This window comes from Lontra canadensis, unplaced genomic scaffold (assembly GCF_010015895.1).
Source record: "Lontra canadensis isolate GAN:19392208 unplaced genomic scaffold, GSC_riverotter_1.0 scaffold47, whole genome shotgun sequence".
Classification (NCBI taxonomy): domain Eukaryota; kingdom Metazoa; phylum Chordata; class Mammalia; order Carnivora; family Mustelidae; genus Lontra; species Lontra canadensis.
In genome coordinates, this window is record NW_022631041.1 from 7,386,250 (window position 1) to 7,403,702 (window position 17,453).

General features: G+C 37.2%; 1 protein-coding gene across 3 annotated transcripts in view; it reads right to left on the reverse strand.

Annotated features, from left to right (window-relative positions):
• The window catches only part of EPM2A (EPM2A glucan phosphatase, laforin), a 164,368-nt gene that overhangs the window by 66,706 nt on the left and 80,209 nt on the right, over positions 1–17,453 (reverse strand). For all 3 annotated transcript variants that reach the window (XM_032873115.1, XM_032873116.1, XM_032873117.1), the window contains exon 2: positions 3,284–3,458. In XM_032873115.1, coding sequence (XP_032729006.1) covers positions 3,284–3,458 — 175 coding nt within the window. The remainder of the gene's footprint in view (positions 1–3,283; positions 3,459–17,453) is intronic.

Consider the following 17,453-nt stretch of genomic DNA (forward strand, 5'->3'; position numbering starts at 1 on the left):
AAAACTAAGTTGCTTAAGGAAAATTTTTTAATTTAGCTGTCTTTGCATGACTGTGAAAGAACTATGAGTACATGGTTTCATATTCACCCCACATACAGCTATGATACTATATATGAAGCTAAAGAAATGCCTTCTTTAAAAATTGAAACCTAGGGGTGCCTGGATGGCTCAGTTGTTAAGCATCTGCCTTTGGCTCAGGTCATGATCTCAGGGTCCTGGGATTGAGCCCCACTTCTGAGCTCCCTGCTCAGAAGCTCTCTGCTTCTCCCTCTCCCTCTGCCAGCTGCTCACCCTGCTTGTGCTCACTCTCCCTCTGTCAACTAAATAAATAAAATCTTTTAAAAAATAAATAATTAAATAAATAAATATTGGAACCTATGTAGGGAACAAAGGCTCTCAGAGTGAGAAATGTGCCCTACACAGGTCCTCCTCATCTTTCAGTTCAGGGTGGGGTAGTAGTACCCAAGCTGACTGTTTCTTCTCTTGTCAGGGAGACATGATCTGCCCACATGCACACAATTGTGCCAATGCTATTAGAGGCACAGAAGCTAATAATGGCAGAGGAAACTCATGCTCACGGACTTTAATAATCAACCTCCTCCTTACAATAATAAATGTGAACAACTGAGAATTTCCAGTTACATTTAAAACCAACAACAAAAAAGAAAAAGGCCAAAATGAGTAGAGGACAACTGATTCTGGAGAGAACAAATAATTTCGGTAAAAGAAGAGGACTTCAAAATCATTCTCATTAATATTATAAGAAAGACTTAAGAATATATCCATTTACAAAGCAGAATAAGCTAATATACAAAAAGGGAATAACAAAATAAGAATCCAGAAAAAATAAGGATACAGTTATCAAAATTAAGGGAAAAATTAAAAGGAAAATTAAGGGAAAAAATTAGTTGAGTTGGAAGAAAAAAAAAGAAGTCTCCCCAAATGTAAAGCAATAAAACCTAGAGATGAAAATATTTTTTTTAAAGTCAAGAATAAGACATAAATCCAGAAGGTCCAACATCCATCTAAGGAGGATCTTTAACAACAGAACAAAGAACACCTGGGTGGCTCAGTGGGTTAAAGCCTCTGCCTTCAGCTTGAGTCATGATCTCAGGGTCCTGGGATCAAGACCCACATCAGACTCTGCTCAGTGGAGAGCCTGCTTCCCCCACGCCCTCCTCTCTGCCCCCCTCTCTGCCTGCCTCTCTGCCTACTTGTGATCACTGTCAAATAAATAAATAAATAAATAAATAAATCTTTAAAAAAAAGAACAGAAGAGAAATAATCAAATAGTAGAAGAAAATCCCTAGAGCCTAAAACAGGACCCTTCAACAAATGTGGTTCACCAAAAATGAAAAATAACTCAGAAACAGGACCTCACTAAAGATCAGCACATCTCAATGGGTGCTTCTTTTCAATTCTTTTCTCTGGATCCTCTTCTCTTTGATCTCTAAATTGTATGGACATGAGGGCTTATTATTTTCACTTCTTTCCTTTGTCTCTGCTATATTTCACTCATTCACTAAATGATCTCATCTAAACTCATCATTTTGGAGAGTGCTTGGTTGGCTCAGTCAGAAAGCATCTGACTCAGTTTCTGCTCAGGATCATGATATCGAGCCCCCTGTCAGGTTCCACACTCAGCAGAGAGTCTGTTGGAGGATTCTTTCTCTTTCCCTCTGCCCCTCACTCCACTTGTGCACTCTCTCTCTTAAAAAAAAAAAAAAAAAAAAAAAAAACTTTAAAAATAAATAAATAATGGACTCATTACTTTGAATGTCATCCATATATTGATAGCTCCAATTTTATCTTTCCATTCACCATCTCTCCACAAAACTCCAGACATCAAATTGATTTCCTTTCTGCAATCTAACCTACATTTCAAATAAATTACATCTACAATAGAATATCATCTCAATCCACACTCCAAACTGCTCATCTCCTTATCTTCCTGTCTCAAAAAAGAGAACACCATTAATCCAGTTGCTCAGGCTACAAAATCACAGCTAATGCTGAACTCCTCTCTTCCTCATGTTCTACCTCCAATCCATCAGCAAGGTCAACATCTAGCATGGATTTACAAGAATGGTATGTCTAAGAAGAACATGAATTCCCTAACACTATAATGGAGTTGCATCCTCTCTCCTACCATTCACTACCCTGTTTGTACTAATAACATCTCTCATTCAAAGCAATGCAGTTTTTAAGAACATGAGAATGCCTCTCTTTGTCCATGGCATAAACACTGCACATTCTACCGTAAATGATATTCACATGCTATTTCAAATGTTGAATATTGGTTTCCATTCTCAAATTATCAAACTATAAAAAACTTAATTTACTAAATTAATTGTAAATTCTATAAACCTTGAAAATGTGAAAGTAATGCAAAACAGGCGGTAACAGGTAGAAAAAGATGTGGAGGAAAATATGAGGACAATAAATATCTGACTTAGTAGAAATCAAAAAACACTGTCAAAAATGAATAGGTCAAGAAATAGAATTTTTAGGAAGTTAAATAAAAAAAGAATTTTTTAATGAGCTGGCAGGAAGTGGGAGCGGAGAAAGAAGACAAGTCTAAGTGAAATTAATATCTCTCATGCTACAGATGGGAAACAATAGCGATTTTTAAATTGATACATTAACAAATAAAGTGTATGGATATTATTTAAGACTTGGAATTAAACTCCAGAAAAACTAACCATAAAATCATTGGAAATAATTACTTCCGACGAGTGGTAATGAAGGTGAGTGTACTGACCCTTACTTTTCAGTTAGCATCCTCGTCAGCATTTGAATTTTTATTATGGCACATATTGCTGGCATAGCAATAATATAAACAAATAAAAATAAATATATTACTAAATAACAGAGCAAATGATCACATCTAAGCTAGTTTTATGTCTACATTTTCACACATTTACCTCCATAAAAATTTATAAAGAGACACCAGTTTTTGCTTCAGTGTTGTTCAGTAGTATAAGAGATAAACGGTGACCTAGGAACCACTATGAAAGTACAAAGACTGGCTAAATACAATCTGGTCAAAATATGTGGATGCCAGAGAGTATAATTAGTAAAAGAATTTGATACAAAGTATCCTTCACATTTAGATCCAGAAAAGCTCACACAGTGATTCACTATAATTCATCTCCTTAAAGTACTGCAGGCCTATATGCCCCTCCAAAGGGAGATACTGCTGTTTTCAACAGTTAACACTTCCATTGTCCTAATACTACCTCGTGTCCTATTTCTATGCTTATAAACATGGCACTATTTTTACCTTGAATAATGCATGGCTTGGTGGCCTGCAATATTAAAATAGAAGTCTGTGGTGTGCTTCATCTCATTGGTGTGCCCAGTGGCCTCAATCCAGTGTCCTATTGGGAGACAATAAACACCATCCACCAAGTTGTTTTCATTATAGGTACAGCAACGGTCATGGTGAGGTCCATTGCCTGGAACAAGAAGAAATGACAAACAGAGCAATTAAATCAATGTTTTGCTTAAACAGCCACAGAGTAGCTGATGCAAAATTAATAATAAGAAGAAAATAAATACAAAGCTGCTTAATCCACACATTTCAGTATAAACAAAAATAGACTAGAGGGGAAAAACAGAAGAAATTTGTAATTACATACGAATTTCATAGAGTTCTGTGCTCCCTTTGAATACATGCGTATTACCAAGAGCATACTAACTCCCAGAATTTAATGGTACCTCTCAGTGCCCTAACTACCCATTGTGAGTCATTTTGCAGCCTTTTTATCTTTTTGGTATGCAAATTCATAACTAAAATCAATAATAAAAAAGAATCAGTAATAAAGTGTTTTAGTATCAGCTCAAACAACAAATGAATTTTTAAAATAAATGCATTAATAAATAATAAAACAAATGATCACATCCAAACTGGTCTGCATGTAAATCAGTGGTTAGTACTATTTTCAGATGGGAAATTATCACAAAGATGAGCTATGTTGCCCAAGGTCAGAAAAATAGTAAGTGCCAAGCTAGTAGCAAACTGATACCCCTAGAACCCCATCTTTTGGGCACCTGATACCTTCATGTTGTTTTCTGCCTGCTTCACAACCACCAGCACACACCATCCTCCCTCCATGGAGTGAACCAAAAGAGACAGAGATGGAAGAATATGTCTCTGAAAACACTATTTGCCTATATCACATTCTGCCCAGTATCCACTATACTAGTAAAAAGATCCTTTACTTCTATGAAATTATAATTCATACATTATTTCTATTTGCCCTTCTTATGTGACCACCTCATTTCAAATCATTCCTTTCCTTAAACTACCTAATTTTCATATACTGTCTTCAAAACAAAAAAAGTATAAGCAAAATAAAAATAGGAATAAGTCACATTTGTTACAAATATAAAAATCAGACTCATATGTTCCTTGATCTATCTTATAGAATATTTTACCTAAAGTTATTTGGCATAAAATCTCAAAAACAAAAAAAAAAAATCTTTAAGTCATTGGGCCATTCTTCAGGATATAACTCCCTTGCATCAGGTAGGAGGTACAAGATGGTTCCCTTAATAAATCATCACTGATCCTCCTAGATCAGACTTCTCTTTTTCTCTTGATGGCTACAAGGCACTACACCAAGTGGTCCTTTACCCTTGATATATTAAATATCAATGATGATGAAAACCAAACTGTACTAGCAACCCCACTTCTAGAAACATATCAAACAGAAATATAACAAGGATAAAAGAGATACATAGAGATGCATGTGTGAATAATACTCTTTTAATAGCACACACACTAAACTATATAAGTTCATCTATTCATTTTTCCACAAATACTTATTAAATGTCAACTACATGATCTACACCGTTCTAAGTCATGTTAAGGATTTTGGTATTTTCCATAGGAACAACAAAAAAATGAAATATTTTAAGTAGGCAGGTAACATGACCAAATTTTTATTTTAAAAGTATCTCTCTGGTTACAGAGTAAAAATTTAATTCAAATGCAATGAGATTAAAGCAAAAAGTCCATTTAAGAAACTACTGCTCTAGCCCAGGCAGGAGATGATGAAAGCCTGGAGGCAGAAGTGGAAAAGAGTGGAAAAACCACAGGACATGGTGATTAACTGGATATGGGAGGTGAAGGAGAAAGGGAGGCAACAATGACTCTAGGCTTCTGGCAAATATAACTCAATATATGGTGGTATCATTCACTAAAATGTGAAATCTGTAATACATTGGATGGGAAGATCACCAGTCCAGTTCTTGGACTTGAAGTGCCGTTTAGATACAAAAAGAGATATTAAGTACAGAGTCGGCATTATCAGTTTGACACTCAGACCAGAGATCTGAAGTAGAAAAATAAATTTATGAGTCATCTAAGTATAAATGGCAATTGAGGCAAAGCTATATAGATGAGTCACAAAGAAAAACAATAGTGATAGTGAAGAAAAGGTTTCTAGAACGAAGTCTGAAAGCATCCCAACATTTGATACCTGAATAAAGAAGGACGAGCTTACAAAGAACACATAGCATGCAAGAGACAGGGAGTGCAAGCAAGAAGAGAAGCAGAGAATGAGGGGGAGAGAGAGAGAAACCTAAGTAGACTCCACTGAGCACAGAGCCTGATGGGGAGGTGGGGGGAGGGAAGGGGGTTGATCTCACAACCCTGAGATCATGACCTGAGACAAAACCAAAAATTGGACACTTAACGGACTGAGCCACCCAGGTGCCCTAAGACTTATGACAATTTAAATGTTACAACTTCAATATATACAATTACTGAGGAGTTCAAATATACATAAATGACAATGTTCAAGAAAAATTATTTACATAACATCAACTTCCTAAGAATTCTTCATTCCTAGAATTAGTTTTTTGAATTACTCATTTTTACACATACATGTTTTAGGAGAAATAACAAAATACTTCCATTTCTTTCAGCCAGGGAAGTGTCAGTGGAGGCCAAATGGAGAACTGGAACTCCCACTCCACTCAGTAGTAATAAAGTCAATCCCTTCAGTTGTCAATGGGTGGGGAACCTGGGTAATGAGGTACCCCCACCCTCCTACTGGAGCAGTGCTAGGGGAATCCAGTTAAATCAGAAGATTTGAGTAAGACCCAGGGTCACATTATATAATACTCAACATGTCCAGGTTTCAAATCCTTATATCAAAAATCACAAAGATCTCAAACTGAATGAAAATTAAAAATGCTTACAAGATGCCAACATTAAGATGACAGAGATGTTAGAATTATCTGAAAAAGATATTAAAAAAAAAAAAAGGAACCAAGTGTATGATGTCTGGAAGAAACTTACTTCAAATTATAGGCAGGTGGAAAGTAAAAGTGTAGAAAAAGATATACCATGCAAACATTAATCAAAAGAAAGAACAGGTGGTTATGTTAATATCATATAAGGTAGAACCTTCAGAGCAAAGATTACTAGAAATAGAAAGGGAAATTATATGATGTTTAAAGTATTAATCTATCAAGAAGCTGTAAGAATTCTAAATGTGTACATAACAAAAAATTGAGCTGCAAATATATAAAACTAAAAACTAAGACAACTGAATGGAGAAAAGACAAGTCTAGAATCATAGTTGGAAATTTAAACACCTCTTTCTCAAAAACTGATAGAACAACTAGACAAAAAATCAGCAAAGAATAAAATAACTCAACATCCCCATCAACCAATGGAATCCAGTTGACAATTACAGAACATATTACCCAACAATAGCCGAATGCACATTTTCAAAGTGTGTACAGAACATATACCAAGCTAAATCATATCCTGGACTATAAGACTATCAAAACTTGAAAATTAAATCACAGGAAGTGTTTTCTCTAACCTCAATGGAATCAAACTAGAAATCAGTAACAGATAATAGGAAAATTTTCAAACACTTGGAAACTAATATACATACTACTAAATAATCTATGGGTCAAAAAGGAAGTCTCAAAGTTATTAAAAATAAACTGCAATGAATGAAAATCAAAATAATATGTATCAAAATATGTGGGACACAGCTAAAGCAGTTTTGTGAGGGAAATTTATAGTATTAAATACATACAGTAAAAATAGGAAAGTTTCAAATCAATCTAAGCTCCACTTCAAGAAATTAGAAAAAGGAAAGCAAAATAAATCCAAGGCAAAAAGAAGGAATAAAGAATGAAAATAAATGAAATTAAAAACAGAAAAACATTAGAGAAAATCAAGAAACAAAGAGCTGGTTTTTTTAAAAGATCATTAAAACTGGCAAACCTCTAACAAGACTGGCAAAGAAAAGAGAGAAAAGGCAGTTGTTAGGAGTAATATGGAAAGATCCTGTGTAGCTTTCCATATTACTTCTAAAAACTCCATGTGAATATACAATTACCTCAAAATAATAAGTTTAATAAACAAATAAAACTTGGGTGCTTGTTATGTTTTGCTTTTTCCAAATAGACTGGAAATATTTTAAGTTTCTAATTCACTTTCTATTCCATAAGACTGGCCTAAGAGTACAATATATATAACACATTATTTAATACCACAGTGATCAGTTATGCCCAGAAGCTCAGTTAATATTTCCAGGTCTCATCTACCTTATAAAACGGCCAGCTGGCTATGCTGTGAGAAGCCCAGATATGGACCTTCAACTCTATGGTCAAATAATCTTCAAAAAAGCAGGAAAAAAATATACAGTGGGAAAAAAGACAGTCTCTTCAATAAATGGTGCTGGGAAAATTGGACAGCTATGTGTAGAAGAATGAAACTCAACCATTCTCTTACACCATACACAAAGAAAAACTCAAAATGGATAAAAGACCTCAACGTGAGACAGGAATCCATCAGAATCACAGAGGAGAACACAGACAGTAACCTCTTCGATACCAGCCACAGCAACTTCTTTCAAGATATGTCTCCAAAGGCAAAGGAAACAAAAGTGAAAATGAACTTTTGGGACTTCATCAAGATCAAAAGTTTCTGCACAGCAAAGGAAACAGTCAACAGAACAAGGAGGCAACACACAGAATGGGAGAAGATATATGCAAACAACACTAGAGACAAAGGGCTGATATCCAAGATCTATAAAGAACTCCACAAACTTGGGGCACCTGGGTGGCTCAATGGGTTAAGCCTCTGCCTTCAGCTCAGGTTATGATACCAGAGTCCTGTAATCGAGCCCCGCATCGGGCTCTCTGTTCACCTGGGAGCCTGCTTCCCCCTCTCTCTCTCTGACTGACTCTCTGCCTACTGGTGATCTCTGTCAAAGAAATAAATAAAATCTTAAAAAAAAAAAAAGAACTCCTCAAACTCAACACACACAAAATAGATAACCACGTCAAAAAATGGGCAGAAGACATGAACAGACACTTCTCCAATGAAGACATACAAATAGCTAACAGACACAAGAAAAAATGTTCATCATCATTAGCCATCAGGGAGACTCAAATCAAAACCACATTGAGATAGTACCTTCCACCAGTTAGAATGGCCAAAATTAACAATACAGGAAACAACAAGTGTTGGAGAAGATGTGGAGAAAGGGAAACCCTCTTACACTGTTGGTGGGAATGCAAGTTGGTGGAGCCTCTTTGGAAAACAGTGTAAAGATTCCTTAAGAAATTAAAAATAGAGCTACGCTGTGACCCTGTAATTACACTACTGGGTATTTACCCCAAAGATACAGATGTAGTGAAAAGAAGAGCCATCTATACCCCAATGTTCATAGCAGCAATGGCCATAGTCGCCAAACAGTGGAAAGAACCAAGATGCCCTTCAACGACAAATGGATAGAGAAGATATGGTCCGTATATACAATGGAGTATTATGCCTCCATCAGAAAGGATAAATACCCAACTTTTGTATCAACACGGATGGGACTGGAGGAGATTACGCTGAGTGAAATAAGTCAAACAGAGAGTGTCAATTATCTTATGGTTTCACTTACTTGTGAAGCATAAGGAATAACCTGGAGGACATTAGGAGAAGGAAAGGAAAAGTGAATTGTGGCAAATAGGAGGGGGAGATGAACCATGAGAGACTGTGGACTCTGAGAAACAAACTGAGGGTTTTGGAGGGGAGGGGGTGGGGGGTTGGGTGAGCCTAGTGGTGGGTATTATGGAGGGCACGCATTGCATGGAGCACTGGGTGTGGTGCATAAACAATGAATTTTGGAACACCGAAAAAAAAAAAGTTAAATAATTTTAAAAAGAAGGTTAAAGGAGTAACTTTGTGGCAGGGGAATAGGTGGGGGAGGAGAGGAGGTGGAAGTGAATTATCTGTCCAGATTGGAGCTGGCCATTGCCAATTATTCATTAGCATTAATTTAAAATAAATAAACAAATCACTAAGGTAGAACAAACTAATCTGTTAATGGCAGAAAAGTGGAAATGGATTGATTTTAACTAACAATAAACACCTCTTTCCATAGAGCAAATTTGGCCATCATGTTATTTGTTCATCAAGGCAATATAGGTAAGTTAAAATAAAGTGTATAAATGTCAAGGAATAAGAGGCCTGTTTCCTGACACTCCAAAAAAAAAAAAAAACAAACATAGAAGTAAAAAGCCTCAGAATTTAAAATCTTAACCAACACATTATTTCAAATAGTTCTACAAGTTTGAAAGTTCAGGTTAAAACAAGTATATTTTTTACAAAATCAGAAGGTTTTTTTTAAATTTTATTTTATTTTATTTCATTTTTCCAAAATTCATTGTTTATGCACCACACCCAGTGCTCTATGTAATTTATGCCCTCTTTAATACCCACCATCAGACTCACCCTACCCCCCCAACCCCTCTCCCCTCCAAAGCCCTCAGTTTGTTTCTCAGAAGTTTTCAAGCCATATTGCATAAGCAAAATCTATTGGATAGTGCAGTCCACTTAAAATTAAAATTCTAATTATTATTCATGATATTTTATTTGAATCAATCCTCTTTGAAGTTTAATTAGTTTGAAGTTTTTATTTCTAGCACATGAACATAAAAGCTGAACCTAACACATTAATCTCTAATTTTAGCTAGTAATTCACCCAAATCAAATTTCTCATGCCCCATCTATTACTACCTCAGAAGCTACTGGTGCACTAAGTTGTACAAACATGGTATAATCATTACCAACTCTTTGGCATTTTGATATTCTGTTCCAGTGGCAAAAAGCAAAATAAGGGGCACATGGGTGGCTCACTGGGTTAAAGCCTCTGCCTTCGGCTTGAGTCATGATCCCAGGGTCCTGGGATTGAGCCCCACATCGGGCTCTCTGCTCAGCGGGGAGCCTGCTTCCCTTCCTCTCTCTCTGCCTGCCTCTCTGCCTGCCTCTCTGCCTACTTGTGATCTATGTCTGTCAAATAAATAAATAAAATCTTAAAAAAATAAAATAAAATAAAACAGAAAAATTCTTTTTGCTCAACCACCTGCCTTTCTAAAAGAGTGGATCCTGTTCGAGTTGAGCACTTTGATAAATTGCAATATGCAATGGTAGAAAAAAGCTGGGTTTGGGGCTGGGGACGGGAGACAGCTGAGCTGTTTTGTAGACTAGGGGACTCAGATGCAATCTAGGAAGGAGAGGATGGGGGAAAAGGATGTTGAGATTCAGAAGAAGGAAAGGTAAGATGGAGAAAGAGGAAAGAGAAGAGAGGATTCAGGTAGCAATAAACTACAAAGGTGAAGCAGATAATCAAAACAAGCTGGTCAGGAGAACAACAAAGAGCAGGTAAAGGCAAACATTTCAATATTTAATTTGACGTTGTCTGTCCTTCTGTTATTTCCTCTCTCCTCCTCTTCCCCAACTGCCAATATAACCCACTACACTCACACAAATTTCTTGTATGGAGAGAGAGAAGACAGTCCACTAATAAAAATTTATTTAAAAACCAGATTCCCTGCCTATGTTGACTTGATGTAGAACAAGCAGAGCCGGGGCGCCTGGGTGGCTTAGTGGGTTAAAGCCTCTGCCTTCGGCTCAGGTCATGATTCCCAGGGTCCTGGGATCGAGCCCCGCATTGGGCTCTCTGCTCCGCAGGGAGCCTGCTTTCCCCTCTCTCTCTGCCTGCCTCTCTGCCTACTTGTGATCTCTCTCTGTCAAATGAATAAATAAAATCTTTAAAAAAAAAAAAGAATTAAAAAAAAAAAAAAGAACAAGCAGAGCAGAAGCAAGAAAGCAAAGTCAAGGACGACCATGAGGATGTAAACCTTCGTTGCTTACACAGGCATCTTAGAGAGGTTCCAATCTCCCAAATCTACAGGAATAGAGACTAATTACATACATATAGTAGAATAAAGAGAATATATATATGAATACATACATATGAATACATATATATTCTATACACACACACACAACAGAATGAAGTGTTAAGAAATAAAACAATGAGCTCTAATAAGAAAATAACCAATGCAAGATTTACATAGAACATTTTCATTTATAAGATTTTTATCTTATTTCATTAAAGAAATGCACAAATCTTAATTGAAAAATGTAAGTAGACAACACTTCCTGCTAATGGTAAAAACAATGCCATTTGGCTAATGAAAACTAGGGAATCACTGACCACGCGAGGATGTGAAGGAAATTCTATACTAACTCAGACAGGTGGACAAAGCCCCATTCCTATGTAACAGTATTGCACTAAGATAGGTTTATATAGTTAAGAGTGCCATGGCTACAGTTAGAGCTGAAATAACTCCTAAGAAAAATCCAGTACAAAGTAACCCAACAAATTTGAGAAGAGCTCTGAGGGATTTGGTAAAAATAATAGTAACTACAAACAAATAGGTGGCCCACTTAGCAATGACAAAAACAGGAATTAGACTTCAAGATAACAAGGATTTTCTATGGTAGATATGAAAATATTACTTGTGAAGGAGGAGAGAGTTTGGAGCATCTAGAGAGAAATCATCAAACGTGACAAGGTGATTACGGTAATGAACCAAACACTTGGCTCAGGTGTGAGTATGTGTCTATATGTGCAAGTGCATGTGTATGCACTTGTATATATATATATATGCGTGTGCATCTGTGTGACTGTCTTTCCAAGTAGACTTATTGATAAATGGTGATTGCTATTTTTATGGCAAATAAGTTGAAGTGTGGGACACATAAACCTCATCCTTTCAGTACATCTGCACATAGAAACTTATCTAACTCTTTTAGTCAAAAATGAGCCACTCAGCCTAAGACAATTACTTGATGGAATTCCAAGTCAGCAGGCTCATACCTTTGTACATAATAGGCCTGGCCTCTTTTGCTCTCATTAATAACCAGACTTAAGACCATTCAAATTCTATGAGATGATCAACAAAAGTCCTTGAGACAGTTGTTTGGTAGGTAGGTATGATGTGTTGGTCTTCTCAAAGGTGAGCTTGTTGTGTGCAGCAGAATGATTAATAAAGCTTAACCTTGGCCCCACTCTCGGCCAAGCCTCCAGAGGAGATCTTTTAAGTAAAACTCCTAGAATAATCTTGATCGGTCCAGCTAAGAATTTTAAGAGGAAAAAAAAAAAATCAACCATATTGTTGATCTCTGTCAACCATACAGAGAATATTAGAAGTGGAAATTAGGGGAAATTTCCATGATTACAGAAAAGATATGGGTGAAATAGAAGCTTATATTAAGTTAGGTTGAAAACATATAAGAGGGGGGAAAAAAGAACTTACAGAAAAAGAAAAATTCAATAGTTCTTTTCTTAAAAGATTTACTAATATGTAATATCTTCACCGTTATGAACTAAATTATGTTTCCCCCAAATTTATACATTGAAGCTCTAAACCCCAATGTGGATTATACCTAGAAATAGGGCCTTTAGGGAGGTAAAATCAGAATGGCAAGGCCCTAATCCAATAGGACTGGTGTCTATAAAAAGGCGAAGGGACACCAGAGCTGTCTCTCCATGCAGGCCAGGATGAAAAACCGCATGAGGACACAGTGAGAAGGCAGCCATCGGCAAGCCTGAAAGATTTCTCACCAGAAAACAAAGCTGATGGCTCTCTGATCTGGGACGTCCTACTTCCAGAACTGTGCGAAAATAAATGTTTGTCATATGTCACCAGTCTATAATATTTTGCTGTAGCAGCCCAAGCAGACTAATGTGCTCATATATACATGAAATATTCTACAGTTTAATTCAGTTCACATTCAAGTATTACTGAGAACTTATGTACCAGTGCCGTGGTAGAGGGAGGCTGACGAATGAAATTTAAAACACGATTCCCACCATGAATGAACCCGTTTTCATGAGACAAAGGTTACATAAAGCAATCAGTGAATGAATAAACCTGCTTTAAATGATGAAAATAACTGTAAAACCATACGATAAAATACTAACACATAAACAGAATATTCAAGAATGGCAAATAGGCTTACTTTCCGATGTCATTTTCAACATATGGTGACTGATATTATGTTGAAATGTACTGTAAGGAGCAATTGGCTCACTAGGAATGAAAACTATGATAGATTTATAATGTGTCCATGGATGTAGAAGACTGAAAACCAAGGATGGCAGGATGAGTGTGAGCCATAGTTTCCAAGACAGGATCTGTGACGGAGGTGACGGCTCTCGAGGTGCGACTGACAACAGGGTATGCTAATACATACATAACAGAGGGCACAGCAACGTATGAATGAGTATGATTTAAAGCAGGAAATAGATAATAGCAACAAATCTGTCTGTTCCGGTAGGTAGACTGACAACCTAATACGGAGTCATTGTGGGTTCATACTACTTACCAAATTCTAAAGCAAGCACCGTAAAACAACTGACTTGCAAAACCAGAGAACAGAGTTACTAATTCTTTAGCCATTATTTAAGAAGTCAGATTTTTTTTTTAATGTGGAAGATTCATATTAACTAGTGATTCATGATGATACCCACGGCTCAAAATGAGAGGTATCTCAGGGATTGAAGCTTTACTTGAAAAGGATCCCAAACAATGGCATAACCAGGAAATTATACTTCCATTTAAAATTAAATACAGGGCACCAGGGTGGCTCAGTTGGTTAAGGGACTGCTTTCGGCTCAGATCATGATCCTGGAGTCCTATAATCAAGTCCCACATCAGGCTTCGCAGGCTCTGCAAGGAGCCTGTTTCTCCCTCTCCGTATGCCTGCCACTCCCCCCCACCCCCGGCCCCGGGCATGCTCGCTCACTCTCTCTCTGTCAAATAAATAAATAAAATCTTCAAAAATACGTAAATACAATTAAATACAATAACAGAGCTCTCCTTATACAATTTTTAGAGAAAATCTGAAACTCAAATTGTTCTTATTAGGCTTGACTCAAAGCACCAAGACTTAATTATTAAAAATTCATTCAATATAATGATAGTCAACAGCAAAGCCAAAAGATCTAACCACCTGATTTGAAGGGATCAAATCTTTTTTTGTAGCTAACTATGCCATGACTCAAGGGATTAAACAAGAAGATCGGCATATTAAGATGCTTCATCTCTGCATAATTGGATGTATTTGCTGGATACTGCATTTCCTTTCTATGTCACATGCAGAGATGTTTATTCATGTGTTTAATAAATTTTTGTTTAATTGCTCTAATAATTTTTAATGTTGATTTTCCCACTGTCATTTAAACAATATTTATGGTAGTGTCTAGACTTTTGTTGTTTTATATGGGCCGGTCAATTTTTCTCTCCACAGCACTCTCCAAATCGACTAGAAATTTCACTGTGTTTCATCATCTGAACACAAATCCAAGTCACACTCTAAAAATAGATAAGGCATCTATATTAATAGTAGACTCACTATATGAAGAAAATGCTTCCAATCAGATTTCACTACTTCATTTTTCATACCTTCACACCCACTACAAAAGCTCCCATGTCACCCATCTTTGCATACTTTAAGCCAAACAATGCAGAGGCAGGTGATAAATTTCCCTAGCTGCCATATCGCAAGAGTGTGAACATTTAAATGCAGAGAACACAAAATAATCCTATTCATCCCAGGAACTCTGAAGAAGGTTGAGGATTATTTGCCTTTTAATCCCTTCCTAACCAGAAAGACACACATTTCGGCAGTTTCATAGTAAACAAATATTTTGGCATAAAATCTCTTCGATTAAGATTTTGTAGAATGTGTGGGGCGCCTGGGTGGCTCAGTGGCTTAAAGCCTCTGCCTTCGGCTCAGGTCATGATCCCAGGGTCCTGGGATCGAGCCCCGCATCGGGCTCTCTGCTCAGCGGGGAGCCTGCTTTCCCTTCTTTCTCTCTCTGCCTGCCTCTGCCTACTTGTGATCTCTGTCTGTCAAATATTTAAAAAAAAATAAAAATTAAAATTAAAAAAAAGATTTTCTAGAATGTGAAACAAATGGTTTAATAAAACATTCCCTTGAACTGACCTAGTCCTAAAGTGAAAACCATCTCTAATGGCTTTATGACTCGGTTTCTTCCACAGCACAAATATTTTATGATATGATAGAGTTGATGCAAACATCATACAGGCCCTACTCTAGTTATTGGGGAAAATACTAGAAATGCATAGCTAATTGAAATAGAGAACAGAGTAGTCAGATATCATTTTTAAAGACTAAATTGTTTCTGAAACTGAAAAGCCATATTGTTTTCAACCCTTTTAATGAGACACTATAGGCTGAAAAAAAATAAAAGAGGCTCAATCAGAAAGATTATCTTATAGGTTACCAAAGCCATAAACTACATCTGTACAAGAAAAAGCTGAAGCAGGATTTTGCTTGTCTCAGGACTTTTTCTGATGCAAGCAACACAAAACCTGACCAACAGTGAGTTCAACAAATACAGGTCTATCTGTCACATAACCAGAAGTGTAAAGCCAGGCAGCCCAGAACTGATGTAATACCAAGTGCTTTCCCAGTGTCCGCTTTGCCATCCTTCACACATTGACCTTGTTGTCACACTTGTCCTCTCCTGTTCAAAGGGTGACTCTAGGCATCATATTTGGACACTCCACTTCCTAGACATGAAAAAGGACAAAGAATCTCTGTTCCTCTTCATGAGAAAAGTGGCAGCTTTCCTGGGAACCTCACCTAGAGGACTTCTTACATCTCATTAGCCAGAACTAGGTGACACAGCTATCCTTAGACCAAGCGCTAGCCTGGGGGAATAGAGCATCACACAGATTCAAGCAATAATGATCCATCTCCAGTGCTACCACAACAAATCAGGATTCTGTTAGACAAGGAAAGTGAGGGGGAAATAAATGCTAATTAGGCCACTGAAGGTGGTTATGATGGGTCTGAGCATGTCCTCTTTCTCCAGCAAACCATTTCAGAGGAAAAACCATATGCTTTAGGTATCAAGGCTCTACTTGATTTCATTCAAAAGTTTTCAATGCACTAAATGGGAACTGTAAAGTACTTTTAAATAAATCAACAATAAAACAAAAAGCATTTTTAAAAAATTTTTATTTATTTATTTATTTACAGAGAGAGAGGAAAAAAAAAACAAAAACAAGGGGCGGGGGGGTGGCAGCAGAGGGAGAAGCAGGCTCCCTGCTGAGAAAAGAGTCAGATGCAGGACTTGATCCCAGGACCCTGGGATCATGACCTGAGATGAAGGCAGACCTTAACCAACTGAGCCATCCAGGTGCCCCTAAAAGCATTTTTTTAAGACACGTATTTATTTATTTGAGAGAGAGAGAGCGAGTGCGCGCGCAGGTGTGGGGAGGGGCAGTGGGAAAGATTGAGAAACCCAAGGGACTCCCCTGAGCACAGAGCCCAACTCAGGCTTGATCTCTTGACCCTGAGATCATGAGCATAGCCAAAACCCAAGAGTCAGATGCTTAATCAACTGAGCCACCCAGGTGCCCCAAAACTAAAAGCATTTTAATGAACTTCACACTCTTGAAAATTGCTGAAAAGGCAGAGAGAGAACAGATTATTCATCTAGTTTCTGTTATGTTTGGTTTGTAGAACCTCTTTACTGTACAGAAAATCTCCTCCTTCCATTTCTAGCCATAAACCTCCCCCGTGCCTCTACTTTCAGTTTTCCTGTGGACTCCCCTGCAGTCTTATAACCTTATCTTTCCCCTGACCAGACCTGTCCTCACCAAATATATCCTTCCTTCAATATTTATTCTTCAGGGCACTACAATTTGACATCTGCCCTCAACATTCCCACAAAAAAAACTTGAAATGAAGTCACCTCCTGTCAGATTCATTTTTCATCTTTCTTTACCTGCCTGTGGCATTTAAAGATTGTGGCCACTCTCTGTTAAATCTTTCCCCTGTTGGCTTCATATTACTCCCCTTCCAGAAGGCAGTCTAGTAGAGCCATTAAACGCAGGGGCTCATGATCCAGACTGGGAGTCCATTCCAAGCTCTACTACTTACTATAAAAAGTAATGATTAATTCATTTAAGCAATGTGTGCCTCCACTGTCTCATTTCAAAAAGGAATCCTGGTACTATCTACTTCACAGGGTTGTAGTGAGGGAAGTCTATTAGATAATCCATTTAAAGGATTTAACGGAGGACCTACCACAGCTGGT